This window comes from Cariama cristata, unplaced genomic scaffold, assembly GCF_000690535.1.
Source record: "Cariama cristata isolate BGI_N322 unplaced genomic scaffold, ASM69053v1 scaffold26411, whole genome shotgun sequence".
NCBI lineage: Eukaryota > Metazoa > Chordata > Aves > Cariamiformes > Cariamidae > Cariama > Cariama cristata.
Window position 1 is genome coordinate 583 of NW_009600242.1, and position 22863 is coordinate 23445.

Genomic DNA, 22863 nt, shown 5'->3' on the forward strand with positions numbered 1-22863 from the left:
ACGGAAAAAAGACTTGAAGTTTTACACTAAATTCTCTGCTCTGATCCGACCTAACTGTTGCTTAGGATTTAAGGCTTTCAGGATTGACAGGCTGTAAATGTATTAGGTAACAGCAGTCTGAGTGCCAGAAGCTCTCCGGAAAGGTCAAACAGCAAGCCCCAGGGCCCTCGTTCTAGAAGGAACCCAGTCTTGTTTCTGTTAGAGTACTTTTAGCATTTCCTAACTCAACAGTAAGCTTGCGTTATCTTTTTTGCTTTGTGTGTACTCTGCACCTAGAGTAACATAACTCTGATCCCTATGTGAGGCTGCAGCTTCCCACTAAAATCCAAGAAATAAAATTAACATTGCTTTATTAAGATCAGCTCCACAGTACATAAATACGTGTCTTACTGTTGTATCTCATGATGTACTTCATGCTTTCCAAGTTGGTCACCTTGCCCTGGTCTCGACGGAATATTTTTGCTCTTGGAGCAAGCTCGTAAGAGAAATCCATGCCATACTTCTCAACGTATGCCGCATACCCACTGAGATTGTAAATCTTTTCATGGAAAGGGATATTGTATGAAGGCCAGTAACCTGCCAGAGACAAAACCCAATCTGTTAGTCACTTAGAAAAGCTGAACATTCTTGCTTATACCAAAAATAAAAATAAACCATTTTTCATGCTGCATTGCCTTGACAGCATGTCGAGGAATAACATGTCAAACTGGTTTGAACACAAGAAAATAAGGCAATAGTCACAGGCATGACCAGGGTTGACTCCTAGTTTAACACCACTGGAGACTGTGCCCAGGCAACCCGCCTCCAGACTTCCAGCCCGAGGACTCATCCTGCAAAACGGCTGAGATCAGACTTGCAGGAGTCCGAGGTGAAGAGGCAGAGCAGCCCCAGCCCGCCTGCAGAGGTTTCCCTGCTCGGCCTCAGAGGAGTGCAAGATCATTTACCTCCACCAAACTTCCCAGCAAGAGGCTTGAAGTCACTCCCTTTTTTCTTGCCCTTCCCATCTCACCAAGGCAGAACAGTTCACCGTGCTGAGATGTCAGGGACGGACGGATACAAACACCCACGGACCACAGAGCTAGCAGGGGTGAAGAGGAGGCAGCCAGGAAAGCACACACCCACACGCTTGGTGCAGTGGTGGTCGTGCACAGCGATAAGGAAAGATGGGGGGATAGCTGCACACTTGCCAGGATCTGCCTTTGAGGGTTAAGTGGCAGTTGATCAGCAGAGCAGCGCCCTGCCCTAACTTTTCCAAGAGCAAGTGTGAATCCTGCAGTTTTGTTAACTTTAAAGAGCAGAGTTACCAGCCAGAACTCCAGAGAGAGTTTTAGGTGGGCAACATACAACTGCCTGAAACAAGACTAGCATAGAAAGCAGAAAAGCTCGTAAAGAGCCAGGAGACCATCCAGGTCAGGGTCTGGGTACAGCAAGGCCTGGAAAAAATAGACACTTCTACCTTAACATTTAATTTTGTTAAATTTCTTTTGCAAGGCAGGCACTAAGGAGTGTTTAGGCAGAAAGTATTAACATGAGCTAGTCCCAAGAGCAGCACACTTTCAGATTCTCTCCAAAGCACTAGCGTTCCTGTTGTTAGTGGGGAATGTTGCTTCTCCAATCACACACACCAGGATTCGGCTTAGAGATTTACCACCTAGACACTGGTACATGCAGCCCCCCATGTATTAACATCAGCCCAGCACAGCGTGAGGAGTCTGCCTGTAAGATGCTCAGAAAATCAACTGGGACTCACTGGGAACGATCCACACAGACACAAACCAAACTTCCTGAAGGACAGGTAACGCAGACAGCAGCAGCGCTGGAACACTGCCAAAGCAGAGGCCTTACCAGCTTGGGTCCTGCCTGGCCCGCAGCAGATGGGGATACCCTGTCTGTTGGCATTTGCTTACGTGACCTGGAGCCTACCTGAAGGAAACAGGTTGTGTACATGTTGCGTTGCAATACAGGCATCCTCCAGAAATGAGCACGCTTGCCAGCCTCTAATAACGCAGGCTGGAGGTTACAGATACATCACCTTCCAAACCAGCAGGGTTTAGTTGTCTTTCAAAAAGGTGCTATTGTCTCACATGAACACAGTGCAATACAGATGACCCACTTCTCCTACCTGGGAAAACTTTTTGTTTAGATTACTAAGACAGAGGAAGCTATTGAAGTTCTCCTCCAGCAAGAGCTCTTCTGTGTCTCAGGCTCCGCAAGACTGCAAATCCCATGCCGAGAGTGCAGTACCCAACCTAAGGCAGGCTTTACCCAAGGGCTGTTACAAGCCAGTGAAACCTGCCTGTTAGGCCTGGCAGGGTGAACAGTGACAAAAATAAGTCAGAGATGGTGTAAGGTTGAAAGGGGGATGGCACGGAGGCAGCAAAAATTCTCAGAAACAAAATGCCTTCCTCCTCTGCCCATCAGAGCAAGAGATCTCAGCAATATCGAGAGGTAGAGCAATGAGAATATCACACGTATGGTGGAAGAGACTGAGATCCCCGGTTCCAATCTGATGTGTTGCTTTTGGTGCTGAAATTGATGTACGACTCGCTCATCATCAAGAAACGTGAACTGTAGCCCACTCCTGTGCCCTGTCCCTATACTGGAGACAGTATTGCCCTCCCCCACCTCCTCTAAAGGATTCCCGAGTTTTCTTTGTCAACATACAGAAAGCATCTTGACATCTTTGCCTGGAAAGGGCAACATAAGAGATGCTTGTGTTTTAGAACTCACCTGCACTGGCCTATGAAACAAGCTGACAGAAGCCATAAAAAAAAATCTTTACATTTTCAAACCCATATAAGAAAACGCTTCCTTCTTCCTCAGATACAGGGCTTACTACAGCAATGCCTGCCTTTGTTCATCTGAGAACTCAATTCTCATTCTCTGTTGTTTCTAGGTTTAGGCCTGAAAGAGACTTAAAAAGCCAATGTTGGTGCAAACTCAGTCTGACCAAACCAGCTTGTCAAAAGTGTGTTATCTGTGGATACCAGCTACAAGGAAACTCTGGAGTGTGCCTACAAACTCTACAAATGCCTTAAGCCAGCACTGCTCTCCAGAAAGGCAAACTTCCTTCACCTGGGCTGCTCCAAGCACCAGGGAACAGGGCAGGGGCCTCAATGGGATTTGTCTGGAGTCCCGCATGGCAGGGAAGGGTCCAAATCTGCTGCTTACAGGAGCAGCGTTGGCTTACAGCAGCTGAGGTCTCTAAGACAGCACCTCTGCGGTGCTTAGCCCATCCTGTGTGCTGAGGACTGTCCTTCTAATGTTTAAACTCCCAGGGACTGACTGCTGCAATATCCAATACACACAAGGTGCATTTAGATACCTGGGAAAGCCATACTGTAAATGTAAAATAATATGTAACTCCTAACACATGCTGCCACCTTGGAGAACAGAGCAGCCACAAGATGTCCTAGGACGGAATAAGCGGTCAGGGTGTGCCAAAGCCCAGGGGTTGGGCTTAGTCCTACGGGGAATCCCACACAGCAGCTCTTAAAAGTCACTGCTGAAAAGAAACTTGAGGAATCCTCTAAGCCTGACCGTTCTGCAGTGCTGCAGCGCTGCCATGACATGGTTGCATTGCTTCGAATGCCAGAGCCAGAGGATCTCTATTAGCTTGTCTGTCTGCACCACAGTCCACAACACGGCACAGAGAAGGCCAAGGCATTTCACCGTCTGAACTACAGACTAACACTGGAAGATAAGGTGCAACAGCCTACTTTCCTATCTTCAATGGATAAAGGAGTCAGAGAAGCCTACGGGACAGAAATGGGATTTTTCCAAATTATCAATAAGAAACATCTCTAAAACCATATTGACATTGTGGCAATGCCTAAAATAAGCCAGAACTTTCCAAGGAGCCAGAATTTTTCCAAGGAAAAATTCCAAAGGGAAACAACCCCAGCTCCTGACATAAATGCATTCCCAGTCATTTTGATGATGAAGAGTAATTCATCAGTTTACCTCCTCAGCATGTGATTAGAGGAGGGAGCACCAGACACACACGTAAATTTGTGGAACAAGTTCAGGCTTTTGGGTGCTGCCATAGTGTCCAGAAAACACTTGTGAATGAAACCTGACAGTGGGTGTTTTGCCTCACCTAGATTTTTGTTTGTTTTCCATCAAGTTGTCGCTAGCCTTGCTAGGGGATTAAGGAATCTTTTAAATGGCAAATATTTATCAGATAACAGAGATCCAGAAAAGTTTAAGAGTTGAATGTAACAGAGAACTTCCCTTGTATTTAAAAGCTCATCTCCTTGCAGGGTGACCCACTCACCAAACATTTCCAGTAGCCCACAGCCTCACAGTTATTTAGTTCTGCTTCAAACAGACCTCACCTTTTTCCTCACGGGTCTCTAAGGCGAAAATTATACCAGAAAAAAAAAAGGCAAGAAAAAGAAAGAAAGAAGGTAAAGTCTATTTTTCCCTTCCCTGCTTTTAAGAAACACAGATGCTCACCGTATTTCTGCCACAGCATACAGGAGAAATGAACACAACGTAATAGACCTGGCAACAGAGGGATGGTCACACAAAGCTTTCTAACTTGAAACTCAGCACTAGCGTTCAATAAACCCTTCCCAGGTACAAAGCATGATTGTCCATCGGTTGGCACAAAGAGATGGCTTTCCTAAGCCAGTAACTGCTACAGGAGCTATTACCTTTCCGGAGAACATTAGTTTGATCAGAATACTCCACAAGGGTTGGGATCTGCTCAACAATGTACAGTGCACCATCATCAAGGCTCTTCTGCAGCTTGACCTTCTTCAGGTCCAGCACCATGTACTGATTGTTGTAGGTCCCTAGGTAGGAGAGCAAAGAGAGAGTTACATGTCCTGCCTGGGGAAGGAAAAGAGTACAAGGAGGAGAGGGAACACATCCTTTTTTCTAAGATTCATATGAAAGTGTACTTACCAGAGTTGCACTTCGCGAAGGTTTCTGCCCAAGTTTTGCCACCGTCTGCCATCATGTTAGCAATGCGGACCCTCTGCCAAGCTAACAGGGATTCAGGCACCACTTGCTTAATGAGGGTTTGGTTGAACACACTGTTGGTAGTCTGCAACATTACCAAGCCGCTGCCTAGTATGTAAAAGTCATCCAGGGACACCAAAAAGCCTTAAACAGTAATAACACAAAATTTGTTATCTTCGTGAACCTTAATAGGATAAAACAGAGAGAGACAAGTCAAGAGGATACGAATGAGTCAACGCGTGCGTGTGTGAAATCAAACTGTACAAATACTAAAGATGAGGTGGTGAGTTCTGCAAGTCACTTTAAGCCCACCTGTCAGCACACTTTCTCATTTGTCATGTTTTCAACACACAACCTAATGCTGTGTCTAGAGTATTTGCTTCATGTTTGCATTCCAAGCTTGAAAGTTTCTCCTTCATATGTCAAGCTATGTCTTATTCTTCTGCTGGGGATTAAACACTGTAACACCTAGTGAGTGTTTGTTTCTAACAAAGAAATTCCTTCAAAAAAAGTACAGCAAAGAAAACCAAAACAAAAGCACAAACTCCACAAAGAGATTTTCATCAACCAGTTTCAGTTTTAGATTTTTATTCTGTAAGGACAACAGATATTCCTTTAAATTGATCCCTTCTGGACTAAACCAAGGCAAGCAGAAAAATCTTCCTTCTAGTTTAATCTTTTCCAGTCTAACTATTCTTAAAAGCATCTCCAAGAAATGGGCACCTCTTAAATCATAAACCATATCCTGTATATGAGAGAAAGTTTTACCTACTCTTCTTTCTGACATGTTGTCATTGGGGTTTTCATGCCTATCAGCCCTGCAAACTCAACACAGCAATGGATCTCCAGGCAGGATTCCCTTCCAGGTTACATGCCAACAGAAGTACAAGGTCCAATTACAGGTCCTGTGCCAGGAGGTGGTATACGGAGCTGCAAAGGTCAGCTATAATGCCATGGATAGCACGGTGACTACTTACAAAGCAGAAATAGCTTGACTTTGCAATTTCCCAGCAGACACAGGGCTGCCAGGTTGGGGAAAAAAGGTTGTGAACTGAGCTCCTGATGGGGAAGTCATCCAGAATGTGGTCTCTTGCTAATGAGTTTAATGGCATCCCCCTTCAAAGAATACAAAATGCTAAAATGCTGCGCTACAGCGTAATAGTTGAGTTCCACTATGAAATCTTCTACAGCAAGCTTTATTAACGCCCTCTCCAAACAAACTAATGTCAGCAACCTATGACAGCCAGAAAGACGACCCAGGTCTGCCTCCTGTTCCTGGGCTTTCATCAAAAGGCAGACTCCTTCAAGCAAAATAATGTTTAAGGGCTCGATTTCAGCAAGATTTCTTTAAATTCTCAAGTTCTCAAACCAGAACAGATTCAGGAAAATATACTTTGTGGTCACTTGTTCTCTAAAAATACGTCAGTATAGAACAGGCCAAGCACCCTGGCAGCTTGTGGTTCCTAGTATTTTATTCTTGGAGACAGAAAAAGTGTGTCAATAAATTATGTACATCAACAGCAGAGTTCTCTCAAATATGTAAGGACAGGAAGAGAAACACTAAACCTGGCTCTGCCAGTCTATTTTATACAAAGAAGTGGGATATTCCAGCGATAAACTGTTGTGTAATAAGTCGAGTGCTTGCCCAAACAGAGACAAGAAATGAAATTGTTAAACAACTGTGATTTGAATTGAATGCCAATTCCCATGCGGATGCCAATGCCAAGTGCCCTACTTCAAAATAAATGAAATATTTTTTTCCTCTTTTTCAATCAACAGCTGAGATAAAACAGAAAAACTCAACGCAAGTGTCAACACAAGGAATTATGCTGAATTAACTGAAGTTTGAACTCTAACTCAAATCAATTGCAAAGCTCAGCTAAGCTGAAAACAAGGGGATTTCTTTCTGGGCCTTAGTGTTTACCAAGTTTTATCCTGCAATGTTTATAATGTTATAATATAGCATACCCTCCATGCTACACTGTTACTAGCCTAATTACTCCAACACAACATACTCCATTTTGACTTAAGGCATAGGCACCCCTGAAACAAAGGGAAGTTAAAACATATACAACAGGTTTACTCAGGGCAAAGACATGCACAAAAATAAAACCTGGGTGAAGCCTAGAGATATTAGCAGATATTTGATGTCTTCTTGTGTCATTCTTGTCTTTTTAATTATGCATGAGAATCTGTTGTAATTGAAAATGCCTTTTATGTCAACTGTTATCTCACTGTACGCTTCATCTACTTTTTCTGTAAACTCATCTCCCATTTTTATCAGCAACTATCAATCCATTTTTTCTCTTTCCTTTTCTTTTTTTCCTCCCCCCAATGAACCTGACTCTTCCTACGTAGAAACAAGCAAAAGCACTTCTGATGACACCTTCTGGGTCTGAGCTACTTAGATTCAGTTTCCAATCACCAATCACTGGAAAACAAAAAGTTTCCAGAGTCTGGAGTTTCATTCATCATGACAATATTGATCAGCCACACAAAGCAAAATATTTTTTTAAGTCTGAGCAGAGTGTTCTCCAGAGACTCAGCACAAGAAATAGTATGTGGAAGGCAGCATGCTCCTGGCAGCTATAGTTCCTAAAGAGGTAGGCTGCTACTTTCTGAACCAGATGGCATCAGCTTTTTTGGTGTCTTAAAAGGCTGTCCTGCTCATTCAGGTACAGAAAGGGTCAGTATTACAGGCTGGAAGTCAGAGCCATGAGGTTCAGCCATCACCTCGCAGGGATGAGAGTAGCTCCTGGCTGAGGTGCTATAAACACACCTGATAATGGGAAAGGAGATGTCCTCTCTGGATTAGCTTTCTCAATCCCATCAGCAGCTGCTTCTCACGTCAAGACCGAATTCCTGCCACCTGCCTGCCTTCCACTTGCAGACCTCTCCTAGGCACTAAGAGATAGCACATCCCGCTCTACAGCTCTGGCCTCTCATCTCCAAAGTGCATCAGACACTTTCCTCTGCTTCCCTACAGCTTTTAGACAGATGTTGGAGGGAGCAGGGAAGCAAGAAATGGTCTGGCAATACCTCATGAGCCAGCTGGTCCCCTGAATACAAGGGCTACTGCCCTTTCCATGTTTTGCTCCTCCGGGCTCTTGCTCAGGCTGTGGAGAAGGATAACGCTGCACCTTCTGATCCTGCACTAACACCAGATTACTTCAAAGCAAGGGACACACATTACTTCCCTCTCCAGCCTTAGCAGCACATGTATAACCATCCATCAAGACAACTTGTGCCATCTTGGTCCCATGTCATAGCCTGTCTCAACCAAGCCAGATCCTGACAGCAGACCAGAGGAGCAAAGGTGGCATTAAAGTTCTTCTCAATTCTTTAGCTCAAACAGCTAAAATCAGAGTAACATACTTCACAAGACGGCAGCTCAGCCCAGAGAGAGTAGGTGACTACCCAAACCAGACTGCTTGGCTCCAAATGGTAGATTGCCTTTCTTAAATACAGTTCAAAACAAACTTCAAGAAGAGGTCCATCCAAATGGACCGAAATCTTGGCAGCTGCAGCCTCCCTGCTGTCCCAAGGAAAACTGCAAATTTAGTCAGTTAATGGGGCTCATTTCTTTGATTGCCTCAATGGGGCAGTGCAGAGCAGTGGCTGCACGGGGGGGGGAGCCCTCTGATCTTTTACTAGCCATGGCCTGCAAAACACAACACCTACCTTGTCTCTGTCATCACATTTCTTACCCCCCAAGTGAGCACAGCTTCACTCGGCATTTGTGAGCAACCGTAACGTGTCTGTACAATTTAACTTCTCTCTGCTGAGCATAGATTCACCACCCACATCAAGTACTTATGTCCAGAGCTTGAACAAGACACTCAAGTCAGGGGTGCCCAAGCATTCAGCTCAGAGACATTCCTCCTTTCCAGAAGTTCACAGAGCTGTCCCACATGCAGCTTTGCCCAGGTGCTTTCAACAGAAGAGGAAGCTAAGACCATGAGCAGAGTTCAAGTGAGGATTAGGATTAGCGTGGAAGTGTGCAGCAAGTGGCTAAATCATTCTGCAAAAGCCGAGATCACCACTCCTGTCCATTTCCACTTGACTGTGCCTCTGCAGCACTGCTGTTGCTCTGAAAGGGAGAAAGCAGCAGAGAGAAGACCTGCTGTAACAGTGGGCATTTGAGCATGCTGGCAGGAACGTGGGGAACTGCTGAGGAAGCCGGCATGGACTCTGCAATTCCTGCCTGTCCTCCCACCTGCTCGGTCACAGCAGAAGCAAGGAAGCACAAGGCCCTTTAGCTGTATTGCAATGTACACGCTGACATGCACCACGGTTAGTGATTAGTCTTAGATCCTCTGAACTGAGTCACAACAAATAATGATTTTTGCAGTGTAGTAGCCTGTCTTTTGAAATTCAGCAAGTGAACAACCTGGACAATTTTATTCCGTGACCCCAGGAGAAATCAGGGAGTTGGTACATTCTTTCTTAGAAGGCAAATGACTCGTTGAAGCTTTTCTGACACAGCTTTTGGACAGCAGAAGAGTTGTACTTCATATCCAGCCTACTGGATGACAGGAACCTTTGAATTAGTCAGTTAAATGTCACTGAAGGACACCTGTCTTCTAATGCTCTTTGTTTCTTCCCAAATCTTCTATGTAGATTAGGATCACATTACTACGTTACTATTCAGGAGAGCGTACTAGCTTGGCCTTTCCTACTGGTTCTTAGTGTCTATCAGGACGGAGAGTAAGAGTGGGAACTTGCATGCAGGGAGAAGTTACAGTCATCAAGTTGAACCATGGCCAGGACCTGCAGATTCCATGGGTAGATGCCCTGAAAATATAAAGCTTCATCTCATCACGACATGGAGCAGAGGAATTTGGCAGTTCCTTCCTTCCTGTGTGATGTCCCTAGCGCATTACCAGGCCAGTGCTTTAGAGCTTACTCATCCCATGGAAAACTGCAAGTTTGTGAACAACACCCGCAGCTAATGCAATTTCTGTAGTCAATGGATCATACTTGCCTAGTGCTTGTGATAGTAGCCTGTAATTAGGCAGCCAGTGAGTCCACTTTGCATACCACAGGTCTCTCAAACTTCACTGTAGCCATGGGAACTATGTTTTGCAACAGTTCTCACTCAATTTCGTTGGTAGAAGTACACCTTACCTCATCACTGTGTCAGAGTCTACCCGGCACAAGCAAGTTTTAAAATAAGCCATCTCTGCAGATCTCAGTCTCAGGGAAGCACACTGGGATTTTGTATACTAGTGAACAGAGCCCGACCACTTCAGCATAGGAGTAGCTGATTCTCAGGTATCCTCCCATACAGCATGCTTTATCAGTCTCATCAAAACAGAAGACTTGTATTTCACTTTGTACAAAGAATTGACAAAAGGAACAACTCTGAGACATCACCAGAGAGACCCACTAAAAACAAAATAATAAACTCTCTCCATGGCTCATCCTGTTCCCCAGTTTTCGATCTGCAGCACAATGCAGCGTCCAGCAGTTGCTAAACAGAGCCACATTCTCCTGAAGGACAGTACTATCCTCAGCAGTATTTCTGCTGGGAGATACGAGATCCAGAATAACCTTCTGTACATTCAGGTGATGAACAGAGCTCATACGGAAACCTTGGCTCTCTACCAGGTTACACAGGCTTGGCAAAATTCCTTGCAACAAGCAAGCGAAATTCCTCTAAGGGAATTAGAGATAACCCAAGCTCTTGAAAGGCTGTACACTTAACAGGTGGTCACCAGAATATCTCTGCTCCTTCCTCAAAGCAAAGATCTCAGTTGTCAGAAAATTCTGCATTCCTGAGGGTCACTGAGGATGGTCAGAACCCCACAGAACAAGATTTGCTTTCAATACGAAGTGAATGCAGCTGCTTTTCAAAACAGTTTCCCAGTCACAGTCTCAGGAGTCCCTGCCAGGAAGGACCCTTGCCTTTCTAGTAAGGCAAGCACAGTAATTCAACAAAGCATGTTTTGAAACCATCAACCTACAAAATTTCATCAGAATGAGACAGTCTCCTACGGCACATAATTCACCTTAAAAATTTTATGAAGATTCTTGAGTGTTTGGGTATTTTTGAATTTGAAATTCCACCTTCAAAAACTTATGCAATGCTAACTCACTCTTAAGAGTTGCTTTGGTTTTTCATCTTCACATTTCTTGGTACTACTCTTAGGAAGAGTATGTATTTTACCACTGAAACATTAACTGCTGGCAATCTCTAACATTCTTCTAGGAAACTTGAGTATGCTGCCTAATCTTCCCAAGGGAGATTTTAATATTCTGGCTGGCTATATTACTAACACATGAAATAAGCATAAAAAAAAATACTCCCCTCTGCAACAGCTTATAGAGAAGCTGGGAGATGGGGGGCGGGACAGGGGCATGACCCACAAAACTGAAGTTTTGCTAACCCAACACCAAAGTTGATATAGTTTGAAATGGCTGGTGTTTGATACTCTGTAATAATCCCATTACAGCAGGAGTCATGCCACAGTGGTAAACAGAAGCGTACAAAACTGTTGTTACCAAACATGCAAATGCTATAGGCAAGGTGAGGAGTTCAGCAGATGAGATGACTGCAGACTACACAGGCAGAATTCAAAGCAGCATGTTTGTGCCAGAGGTAGAATATTTAACTAGTGCTATTCAGAGCACTGAAGGTGATTAATCAACAACAAAAGACAACGACAACAACATGTTCAAGCCAGAAAATTGAAGACAACATTTTGTCCTCTTGGCAGCTAAAAGTTTTAAGCCAGTGCTTGTTGAAGTTATCATCCTTCTTATAAACAAGACATCTGTAAGACAGTAAGATGGTCTATGCCATCTTGAATATCTACATTGTTTTGGTTTTCTTGACTTTACCTGGGTAACTGCTGAATGAGACACGGCTGGTGCTAGTGTCTGGATCAACTATATTGAAGTTCCAATGCTTATATATTCTCAGCGTGGCTGCGTATGTAAACCAGCTGGAATGGGCAAAATATATATTCTCATATCCAGGTAGAACCTGGAAAACAGAAGCAGAAAGATTAATAATTTCAGACCCTACTATACTCTGCATGTTTTGTACTTGATAGAAACCGGGAGAACAACTTGTTTTAAATAGTTTGATTAATTGCATTGTTCAAGAAGGAGCAGATTCTTGTGCTTTTAATTGTGTACTTAACAATGAATTTCTGAAACCCCTGGAAATAATTCTTTGCCATGTGTTGTTTTCAAATAATTAGTTGTTATTTTTCAAAAAGAAACAGCTTAGGGGTTGGGGGACACCTGCATCACATGGTATGTTTTTATTCCCCAGTTTCCCCTTGAATACTTTTATTTACACATTCAGATCAGCTCTCTGCAAACATATCCAACATTAACTTCGAACATGCTGTTTCTGTGAAAAATGCCTCTGGTTGACTTTAAAGTACAGAAGGAAATACAAGTAAATTCAATTTGAAAAGGTAAAAATATATATATTAACAGTACATCTTTTTAAACATATGGTTCTAAGATTTGTTCTTAGGACAGAAACCTCTTGCTATAGGCAAATACTTGAATGAATGCTTCTCAATTTAAGGTGAATATTGTTGCTCTGGGATACATGGAGTCTCCACATGCTGACTAGATCCTTAATAATTTTAACTGAAAAATTTAGTTGCCACCATGTTCTATCAGATACTGTCATGGTTTAACCCCAGCCAACAACTAAGCACCATGCAGCTGCTCGCTTACTCCTTCCCCCTACCAGTGGGATGGGGAGGAGAATCGAAAAGAGTAAAACTCGTGGGTTAAGATAAGAATAGTTTAATAATTAAACTAAAATATAACAATAATAATACAAATATAACAATAATAATAGTAATGAAAAGGAATATAACAAAAAAATAAACCCCAAAAAAGACAAATGATGCACAATGCAATTGCTCACCACCCACTGACCGATCCCCAAGCAACCACTGGCCCCTCTCAGCCAACTCCCCCCAGTTTCTATACTGGGCCTACCATGCTATGGTATGGAATAGCCTTTTAGCTGGTTCAGGTCAGCTGTCCTGGCCGTGCTCCCTCCCAGCGTCTTGTGCACCTGCTCGCTGGCCCAGCATGGGAAACTGAAAAGTCTTTAACTTCGGATAAGGCCTATTTAGCGACAACTAAACTATCAATGTGTTATCAACATTATTCTCACATCAAATACAAAACACAATCTACCAGCTACTAAGCAGAAAATTAACTCTATCCCAGCCAAAACCAGGACCAACACTTAACTTAAAAGCATTTTTTCTGTCGTTATTCCCATTGGAAAGCTGTTCCAGAGCATCACCGTTAACACTTAGAAAACATCAGCCACTTGCATCCATTTGCACTTGTGCTAGCACTGTCCTTTAGTTTAAGTAAGCCTCTTCCCTTCCTCTCTGCTTATTTACCCAATGTATTTGTACACATTCACAACACCCCCTTTCAGACTTCACTTGGCTAGGTGAAAGAAGTTACTCTCTTCCAGTCTCCTCTCCATGGTGGTTCCCCACTCCCTAGTAGTTCTAGTAGCTTTTCATCGCCAACCTCTGCGGTTTTGGTTTGGTTTCTCCCCTGCCCTTGAACACAAGTGAGAAAAACTGGACTCAGAATCCTACGGAGGCACAAATGACAACTGCATAAAATCACCTTGATTGAGTCTTTTTATGCACATGCAACATCAACAGCAAAGACTCCAGAAACACAAACTCATGACACTGCAAATCAACAGTCACTGGAGATGAAGTTCTTGGTGCTCACCTTGATGAGTGCAGAACAGTGACCCATATCCCACTGATATTTCCCATGGCTCCCTGGCTCCACATTGCATTGTCCACTCCGTGCAGAATACTCAAATAATGCAGGAATGAGGTCCAAAAGGTCTCCAACTGCATTCAAAAACTGGACATCAAAGATGCTCAGTGGCTGAGGAAAGGGAGCAGAGAGAGATCACAAAAAGCACTTTTAGACAGAGAAGCATCAAGACAGTCTCCGCTGTTAAAATTTTTCTTTTGCTCTCAAAGGAAGCTCTTATATGCTCTATGAAATACCTGCTGACAAGGCCCAGATGCTCAAACTCAGTGTGGCACTAGGCACCTAGGTATCTTTGAGGGTCTGGCCCTTGTAGTGGCATTACCAATGCTAACATTTCTGAGGGGAGAGGGCGCGAGGAAAGAAAAAAAAAGGAGATGCCAACAGTAACTTAGAAACTTCCCTGTGTCTTTGCAAACAGCATACTAATCAGTCTGCTGTTACTGTTACGCTAGGGTAATAGTAAGATTTTTTTGTTTGTTTGTTTATCCAGATGTCTTTGAAGAGTCTTACATTAACAAACACTCTTGGGAGTTTTCTGATTTTTATAAAGACTGCAATTTAAGACATCCTCAGGACTGAGGAGGAAACAAATGAGAGAAACAAGATATGTTAACAATACTAATCAAGTACAGAACTTGCTGAAGAAAGGAAGTCAGTCAAAAGGCACTCAGCTACGTGCTTTCAAAAACCCAGCACGGTTGGAGCTAGACAGGGTTAACTACGCACGGCTCATTGTGCAATATGCTCTTCAGAACCTTCCCTTAATCTGCCTCTTCAAAACTAAGAGCTTAACAGTGGTCCAGCCTCAACCTTCAAAGACTGTTTTCTAGATCTTTCCTGTTCTTGCTTGCACCATGCCTTTAGTTAAGGCAAGGCTTAAGGAAAAGAAGTCAGAACACACATTACTGTAGGGCTATGAATAGCAGTTTCAGAACGGGATATAAATCGCATAGTGAAGAAACACATTGCTTGCAATATAAATCACTGTTATTAAACCATACAGCTGACCTCTCTACAAACCCTAATAAAGGGAAGACAAGGACATGGGAAAAATAAACAGCATCAAATCCATTTACTTTTTATTCAGAAGGCTGAATTCTGTGTTACCCATCTGCTGTTTTGGCAGAGAGAACCACCAACAGAAAAAACAAAAATAATGTACATGCTAGTCCATGTGTCCCAAGGGAAGGAATTAAACCTTCCCACAATGCCCACCAAGACCAGAGAGAAATAAGCCATTCTCACAACTAAAAATCACACACCGCAGAAGGCCCTAACAGCACCTATTGTTTGAGGAAGAAATCCAAAGTAAACTTTCATATCTGTTACGTTGCTTTGGCTCATCATGGCTTTGCTGTAAGGACCCAAACAGGGAGCAGCAAAGGCCACAACCGATAACATCAAGAGATGCAACTCAGTGGTATGAATCATTTACAAACCAGTCCCAACAAGTGCTATCTCACTGGAATCCATACAGAGAGACTTGGCACTGTTTCAGCACAATTGCTCCCCATCCAGCTGCACTTAAAGCTCTGCAAGCCCACCACACAATGAGGAGAAGCTGTTTTCCGCTGTCCAACTTACGCAGGCGTTACTGTACAGTACCACCAGGAGGGGAGCAAACAGGATTGCCTATGAGAACGCTCCACCAGCCCTGAGATGTTTTAATTATACTTGACATCCATTTGCTATCATTCCATACTCTCCTCCATAAAACCTGCCTTAATTGCGACAGCTACAGGTAGCTACACTGATACTGCTGCAGCACCACTTGGAATTGCCTGTATGTTATTTTTAAAAATAAGTTTCACATTTCTGAGCTATCTTACAGTCATTTCAAGTAAAAAATTCAGTAACTACTAGGAAGTCCATTCAAGCTAGAACAAAGGTGCCAAGCAAGGAAGCTATTAGAACCGTATGCACAGAAAGGTGGCCAGAGAGCAGGAGGAAAGACTCACTCAAAGAAAGTGAATTCCTAGGGCTCCACTGGGTGAGATTAGGCTGCCAGCTCCCAAAGCCAGCCAGAATATCAGAAAAGTAAGAGAGGAACTAGGTTGTTAAGCACCCACTAGTGTTCCATTTTGACTCCCCTTTTCAGGGGCAAGCAAATTTTCTTCCTTTGTTTCTGAGAATTCATTGCTCTGCTTGGATAAACCTGGTTTTGTGTTTAAGACTGATGCTCAGTGACATCACCCAAGCACAGCACAGAGAGCTCCTCTGGAGTCTCAGTAAAACAATGCATTCAAACAGAAGGCTCGGGCTTCCACCACACAGGCCAAATCTGGGAAATTTAGGAGTGGTCTGAGGCATCTACCACAAGGCTGAGAGCCCCAGTTTGGGAATAAATACATCTGATTTCCAGGATACATGGAGAAATCTTCTCTATGAGGAGTTAATCTGGGTCCACTCGGAAGAATTAGACAAAGAAGTGTGCATCATAACAAGTGCATAATATAGGGCATATTACAATCTTTTGTAATCACCTTCTCCCATCTCACACAGCAATGTCACGAAAACTCCTTGCATGCATGGTTTACATCCTGAAGACTGAATGAATGAGCTAAATTGACAAGCGGAGAGGTGGTATAGCCACAACAAGAGGAAAAAGTCCTTTTGCTACAGTGTGTGGCTCCTCTACGGTACCATCCTGAATAGTGGGGGAAAAAAAAAAAAAAATAAAAATTGAGTTTGAGTTACATCAGCTGTAAGGAGAAATAAACTTAGAAAGGGTTGCAGATAGGAGAGAACCAACCTTAAAGGCTTGTCTACATGGGACATTAAAATAGACAAGTTATTCAGTAACGATTATTTTTCAGTAACTTCCCCATGCGTGAGCATTCTCAATACAAAATAAGGAAGTACAAATGGAGACCTGTCCTAGAATCATTGTAGTATTACAACTGACACCTCCTTATTCAAGAGTAATTTCCCTGTGCAGACAAGCCCAGGATTAATCACAGCGTTGGTAGAGCATTAGGCAGATGAAAAGGTTTAATGTTCTTTGACTGCCCCTCCTTCAGAAATTGTCTTGAAAAAAGGGTTGGGCTTGTTTACTGGATATAAAGTGTTGCTAAACCAGATGGAATAATGTCACACTTTAACACGAAAATGTATTCAGATTTTGACATCATTCTTAATGATACCTGTAAACATCAAATTGAAAATACAGAATTTTAATATACATTGCCTTCATGCAGGTCTTAATGGAAGCACCTACCTACTACAAAACATTTGCTTCATACATATAGGAATAAAAAAATATGTGCTAATACTAGTATCAAACAGTTCAGAGTCCAGATTTTCTTTCTGTAGTAAGGCTCAGTTATTTGTGGCTCTACAATATTCAAGTGAAGTAGACCTGAAGTTTAGGGGAGAAAAGAAAAATGGAACATTTCAGAGTGACCTGTGTGCACGTAATCCAGCTCTCCTTCAAGCACTATGTGGATTTGGCATAGCTTCAAACTACCATGCGTTGTGCAGGACAACAGAAAGTCAGATTTTTTGACTTGTCTTCCTCAAATAAGCGCACATCAACTAATCCACCAACCGGAAAACTCCAACTACTTGCAAGTGTGAAAAGTTACGTGTAGGTCTGATACTGTATAAAATTAAAAGCAGATCAGCAATTTAAACAGCTTGTTTCCATTCTCCTGAAGAGGAAACAATTTTATTCAACTTCGCCCAGTGCTCAGTATTGAAACCACACACTTTGTAAACACCGTTCCTTTCCTCCATCCTCTTTAGATCTTTTCGCCTATCCCTGTCAACCAACCAACTTCTCGGTGTTCGGGAGAGCACTTTGTCCATGTATGTGCATTCACTGGGGAATGTAAGAAGTCTGAAATCCACCTCCTCCTCCTCTTCCTCATGGCTCTGATCTTTTGGGAGTTAGGGAAAAAGGCTTCCCAGCCTTTCCTCTGCAGCGTTCGTTCTTCTTTTAAGCTTGGCAGCGGGGGGGGGAATTGCCCACTGCACATACAGAGCAATCAGCTGAATTTAGAAGTACACATAGTTTTTCTTAATAGCAGTTAGAACACCAGGTAACAAAATAGAGCCTGCCATGTGTTGGTTTTTAGCTTTGTTTTCGGTTGAGGGTTTTTTTGTTGTTCTTTTGTTGGGGTTTTGGGGACTTGTTTTTTATTGAGGCCTCAACCCACACACAAGATATTCTCTGTATTTCTGATGTTCATTACCACCATGAATCCAAACTACTGCATCACTATAGATCAAAAGATAAACTTGTTCTCAATGATAATGATCCTAAGACAATACACATATAGAAAGAATTCTTTTTTTAATGAAACAAAAGTAGTATCTACCAAAGGAAATGGGGAAGAAGAGACTCTCAAAGCACTAAGGACAACATGCAATAGGAACGAGATTTGCTTTTAAAAACATGCAGAATTTGTCGTGGGGGCTTTCAGTAACAAGTTTCTTCAATCATTTTTTTTAAGGTGAGAAATGAGTAATGAAAATAGTAAATACTTCTTACTGCAGCTGTTGCCCAAAGAATGATCAAAACAACATTGGATGAATTGAACTAAAATATAATACTTAGAAATAAGAAAAAAAAGTCATCTATTAGGTGAATTTATTTGCTAAACATTCCACTTACTAACAATCTATGGGATTAAATAAAAGAACCTTTTTAACATTCTTGTAACATGTACTGCAAGAGCAAAGCTGAGGACAGCCTCTTTGTAGGGCTGATGTTCTTTAACCACAAGGAATAAGGAAGATACTCTTGGTATTCTCTGGCTTTTTTTTTTTTTTTTTTTTACTTGTCTCATGTGTTAGTTTAGCTTGTTTTTTAAGTGGCAACAGTTTACAGAAGCTGGGTTGATTCTCAGATAAGTGGATGTGTCAAAGCTAGACTACCAGTCAGTAACACTGCGTCTGCCCCTGGCTTTTTTGTCCATGTGAGCTTGGAGCAACAATCTTCAAGCTCTTTATTTCCTGAAGACGAACCTAACAGCAGTAAATATGTACACAACCGGATCTGTTGTACCCTAATCTCCCCAAAGTATTTGAAGAGTAGCATGGTATCCAACAAAGTGAACTGCCTGTACTTTTGCAGAGCTGTCAGGCATGATTTTGATGCCAAGGAAAACCAAACACCTAGATGCTAGAGCAGCCATCCAAACTGTACTCAAAGCTAAGGGAGTGATGCTAACTTACTGGCTCTGGCAAAGAAAGGAAACTAGCACCATCTCAAGTGAGAAATACATACACAGGGAACATTTTTGCTTTGAATAAAAAGATACAGATCAACACAGGTGATGATGTCCAAAGCTAAAATTGTGAATGGCATGGGAAGGAGTCAAAATAAATCCCACCAACTGCTCCAGGTACATTTGGGAAAAGAAATAAATATATCCACTGCATATAATTCAAGAATAGAGGACACAAATATTTCAGACTGAACCACATGTCTGAACTTTCACTAAATGCACCATTTTTATATCGGCATACTGATGAGATCTCTGAAAAGAGGATAAAAATGACTGTCACTTCAGATGTGAATGCTTTTTAATATCAAATACATAGTTAAATAAGTATCAGGAATAGACATTGCACATAGGACATGCCTATTATAAAGAAATAGCTCAGACACTAACTAGCATTTTTCCCTCCCCCCATCTGAATCATACCGAAGCAGCCAAAAAAATTGATGAGCTTTACAGGGCTCTTCAGATACAGATGTCATGAAAAGGAGTTAATGAAGTCTTTTCCTAGGAAGTTCAAGGTTTCTTAGTATCCTCCCTGTAACTCAGGTCCATCGGGATGGATTTTTCCATTACTGTGAACAGTCTTTTTTTTTTTTAAAGTTTGAGCTGGTTCCCCATTCATGAAAGCTCCAGAGTAAGTTCTACGCAAAAAGACAGATGTGCATTTTACTAAAACCCATTTGTTTATAACTTAGGATTCCCAGCTTCTCTAAATTCTTGGTATGGTTAAGCCAAGACAAAAAGGATCAACTACAATTACTCAAGTCCTCCCTCTCACATTGAGAAACCTATTAGACCTAAGGACAGCACTGTAATTACGGCAGCTCTACTGGAGTTAAAGGAGCTCTGCTATTATACACAAGCTGATGATCCAGAACACAATTCTAACTGAACTTAAAAAAAAAACACCCACACAAAAAACCAACCAACATACAAAACCCAACAACCACTCAAAAACCTACCCCAGTGCACTGACCCTTATTTTGTAACAGGAGATTTAGAAGACAGAAAGGGAGAAGACATTTAGCAATGTAAAACATAGTCTGAAATAGAGAGGCTTTTAAGATTTGAAATCTGATGCTCAGAAATAAGAATGAAAGCTTTAATACATTCCCTACATGCTGATTCATGCTGTTGCAGCTACCCTTTATACCTGCAGGGTCATTTTCTCAGGAACAATTGTAAAATGACAACAGCAAGCACTTTAGAAGTGTCTGTCCTCCCAACATGCACACATGGATACAAAAGCCACCTCCAACGTACTCAGCACACGAGCACCCAGGGTTCCAAGTCCAGTGCAAAGGACCTGTGGTGACATGACCCAAGTGCTCAATCACATTGTTCTACATTGAACAGCCACTGAAGTTTTTGCAGAATGGAATGCAGAATGAGTACTTGCCACTAATTATCCTCCTTTTTTAAAAAAAAAAAAAAAATAATATTAGATTCCCTTCTCCCATCTTTATCCTCTGGCATCCCATCCCCAGCTACTGAAAAAGAGACGCAGTAATCTTACTGTTTGTTTGTGTAGCTTAGCCCACTCGAGGGCTCCCATGTACAGACCATCCAACTGTGCAATAATATAGCCAGCATGCCTCCAAAATGGATCATCCTTATTATTTCTGATTTGTTGTCTTGTCCACTGATCTTGTTTCCTGCAGAGGAACAGACAGATTGGGGTTTTGTTGGAGTTTTTTTAGAGTATGGTTGATAATGCAGGGAAGGGACAAATGTATTATGACCCAGATGATCCAACCTTCCCGGTGTTTTGAGGCAAATCATGCTTTGGAAATCCTGCAGACATAAACATTACATCCTCTGGGTGTAAACGTTCAGATCCGTGCAACATACCCTACAGTAGTGTGCCTCTACCAGACTTCAGTGTCAAAGAAAGAGTTGGACTCCACCTCTGTGAGGGGCTCTGCTACCTCAGATCTAGTATCCCCATATAGTTAGTGAAGGGAAACAAGTATTTGATAGGTCAGAAACCATTCCCCTTTAAATGCCTATTTAAGGCTAAAATAGACTGAAGAGCCTATTTCTCTCCCCTAGGTACGAATGCAATGAAGGCTTTCTGCTGGTCGTGCTCAAACACTGCCTAAGAACCACTGCTATGCTCCTCCAAGGAAAGGGTGGGAGGCCAAACACTATCCCATGTGCCAAACCCAGTCAACGCAGTTACTAGCCAAATAACCCAGATTTAGAGCATGAGGCAACACAAGCTGAACAGACCCTAGGGCCAGAGCAGCCAACGTTATGAGGACCTCCCAGAGTTCCCTCCATTGCTGTGTGCAAAGGGCCACAGAAGAACCGCAGGTGTTAGAGTAAGTCAGGACCAGATTCCAGCCTCTTCCATCCTCCAGCATTACGTACAGCAGTAAAAAAAAGAGAATGAACCTGGCAAGGAAGCAAACTCTTCCAGTAGTATATGGGTGGCAAAACCAGCCAGATTTAGCTTTCTGGAAGTATGAAGGTGTAAGTAGTATGTCAGAGGAAACAGTGATATGGTCAAAGCATTCAGGGCTAAAGACTTTCAGGACAATGCAGCAGCCCATATTCCAAAACTGCTATAAAGTAAAGCAGAGATGCAGGAGTCCAGAATATAGGCAACCGAAAAATGATAAAGGTCACCTAGTATTGCTCCCCCTCCATCCAACAACGCCTCTTGGGGGATACAGCTGCTATGCTGAGTCATTCTGGAAAAAAACCCACACAAATTGATACAGTAGCTATCCCATTTTTCTCAGAAGGAAGACAGCAATGCTGAAAAATGATAGCAAGGGAGTGCTGAGATTTTTTTCTCTTCTTTTTGCATAAGCTAAAACCAATCCACTTTACGTATGTGCACCAATAACGGAATTAGTCAGAGATTTAACCCATTGTTGAAAGCACAAGACAAGGGACAGATGGAAAAGATAGAGGGACTATTTTTTCCAATGGAAATGACCAAAGTTTCACAGAAGTATTTGTAATGGAAGAAAACATAAGTCTAAGGATATTTAAATAATTGGTAATCACAGTTGAGTTTGCCAGTACCTGGCCTGGTTCTTCTCCCACTTCTAGTTTCCCACCAGTGTAGCTGCATTATTTGAGCAGAATTACTTTTGATTTATACAGCTGAAGAGAAAAGGGAATCAGGACTTTTGTGATTAGAACAGAATTTACATCAGCGGTAGAATAAACAAAATGCTAACCTAACAGAGGAAGGAAAGAATACAAAATGCTAAAAAGATTAAGATGCCAGGAGACCACATTGTTCAGTGTAACATTCAAAATACCAGCTTCTTAGAAAAGGATTTTTACTACAATGACCTTCAGAATTCATTGGCATTATCTGCACCCCTTTGTAGGAATGGTTTTAAACACTTCTTTGAAAGAACCAGAATTAGGGAAGGGCATATGCCCTTCTTCAAGTATATTTAGAATTTTTTTCATACTAATGGCATTTAATCAGAGGGAAAGGAAGCATATCTTTTCTTTAGCCCATAAGGAAGAAAATAAAAAAACCCTTGAAAATTCTGTCATCTTCCAACCCCAAGTCTTTGGTTATTAGAAAGGAAATTATTAAATACATACGCCATAAAATTCTGAACTCCACTTCGAATGGCTGGATTCTTAATTAACTGTGGATACATATTTGCAGCATGGTCATACATGTGCCTGAAAGAACAAGAGTAGCAGAAGTTATTCTTTTGCATCTTCCCTTCCTTTTGCTTACCAACCCATTAATCAACAAACATTGATAGACAAGCAACACAGTCCACAAAGTAAGCTTTTCCTAATCACAGAAATTCCTTCAGTGCATGACAAACAGCAAAAGGTAACACAAATGGTTTGTTGAAATTTAACTTAAAATAAACAACCTTTCTAATAC

At 42.2% G+C, this 22863-nt stretch overlaps 1 protein-coding gene across 1 annotated transcript; it reads right to left on the reverse strand.

Annotated features, from left to right (window-relative positions):
* Nucleotides 1-390: 390 nt before the first annotated feature.
* PLBD2 (phospholipase B domain containing 2) lies at nucleotides 391-22649 on the reverse strand (the record flags this gene model as incomplete). The annotated part of the gene is made up of 7 exons (XM_009709970.1): nucleotides 391-576; nucleotides 4659-4799; nucleotides 4912-5112; nucleotides 11812-11956; nucleotides 13708-13872; nucleotides 20506-20644; nucleotides 22566-22649. Coding segments are annotated over 7 exons (1061 nt in total), but the record flags the coding sequence as incomplete, so codon positions are not given.
* Nucleotides 22650-22863: the final 214 nt, after the last annotated feature.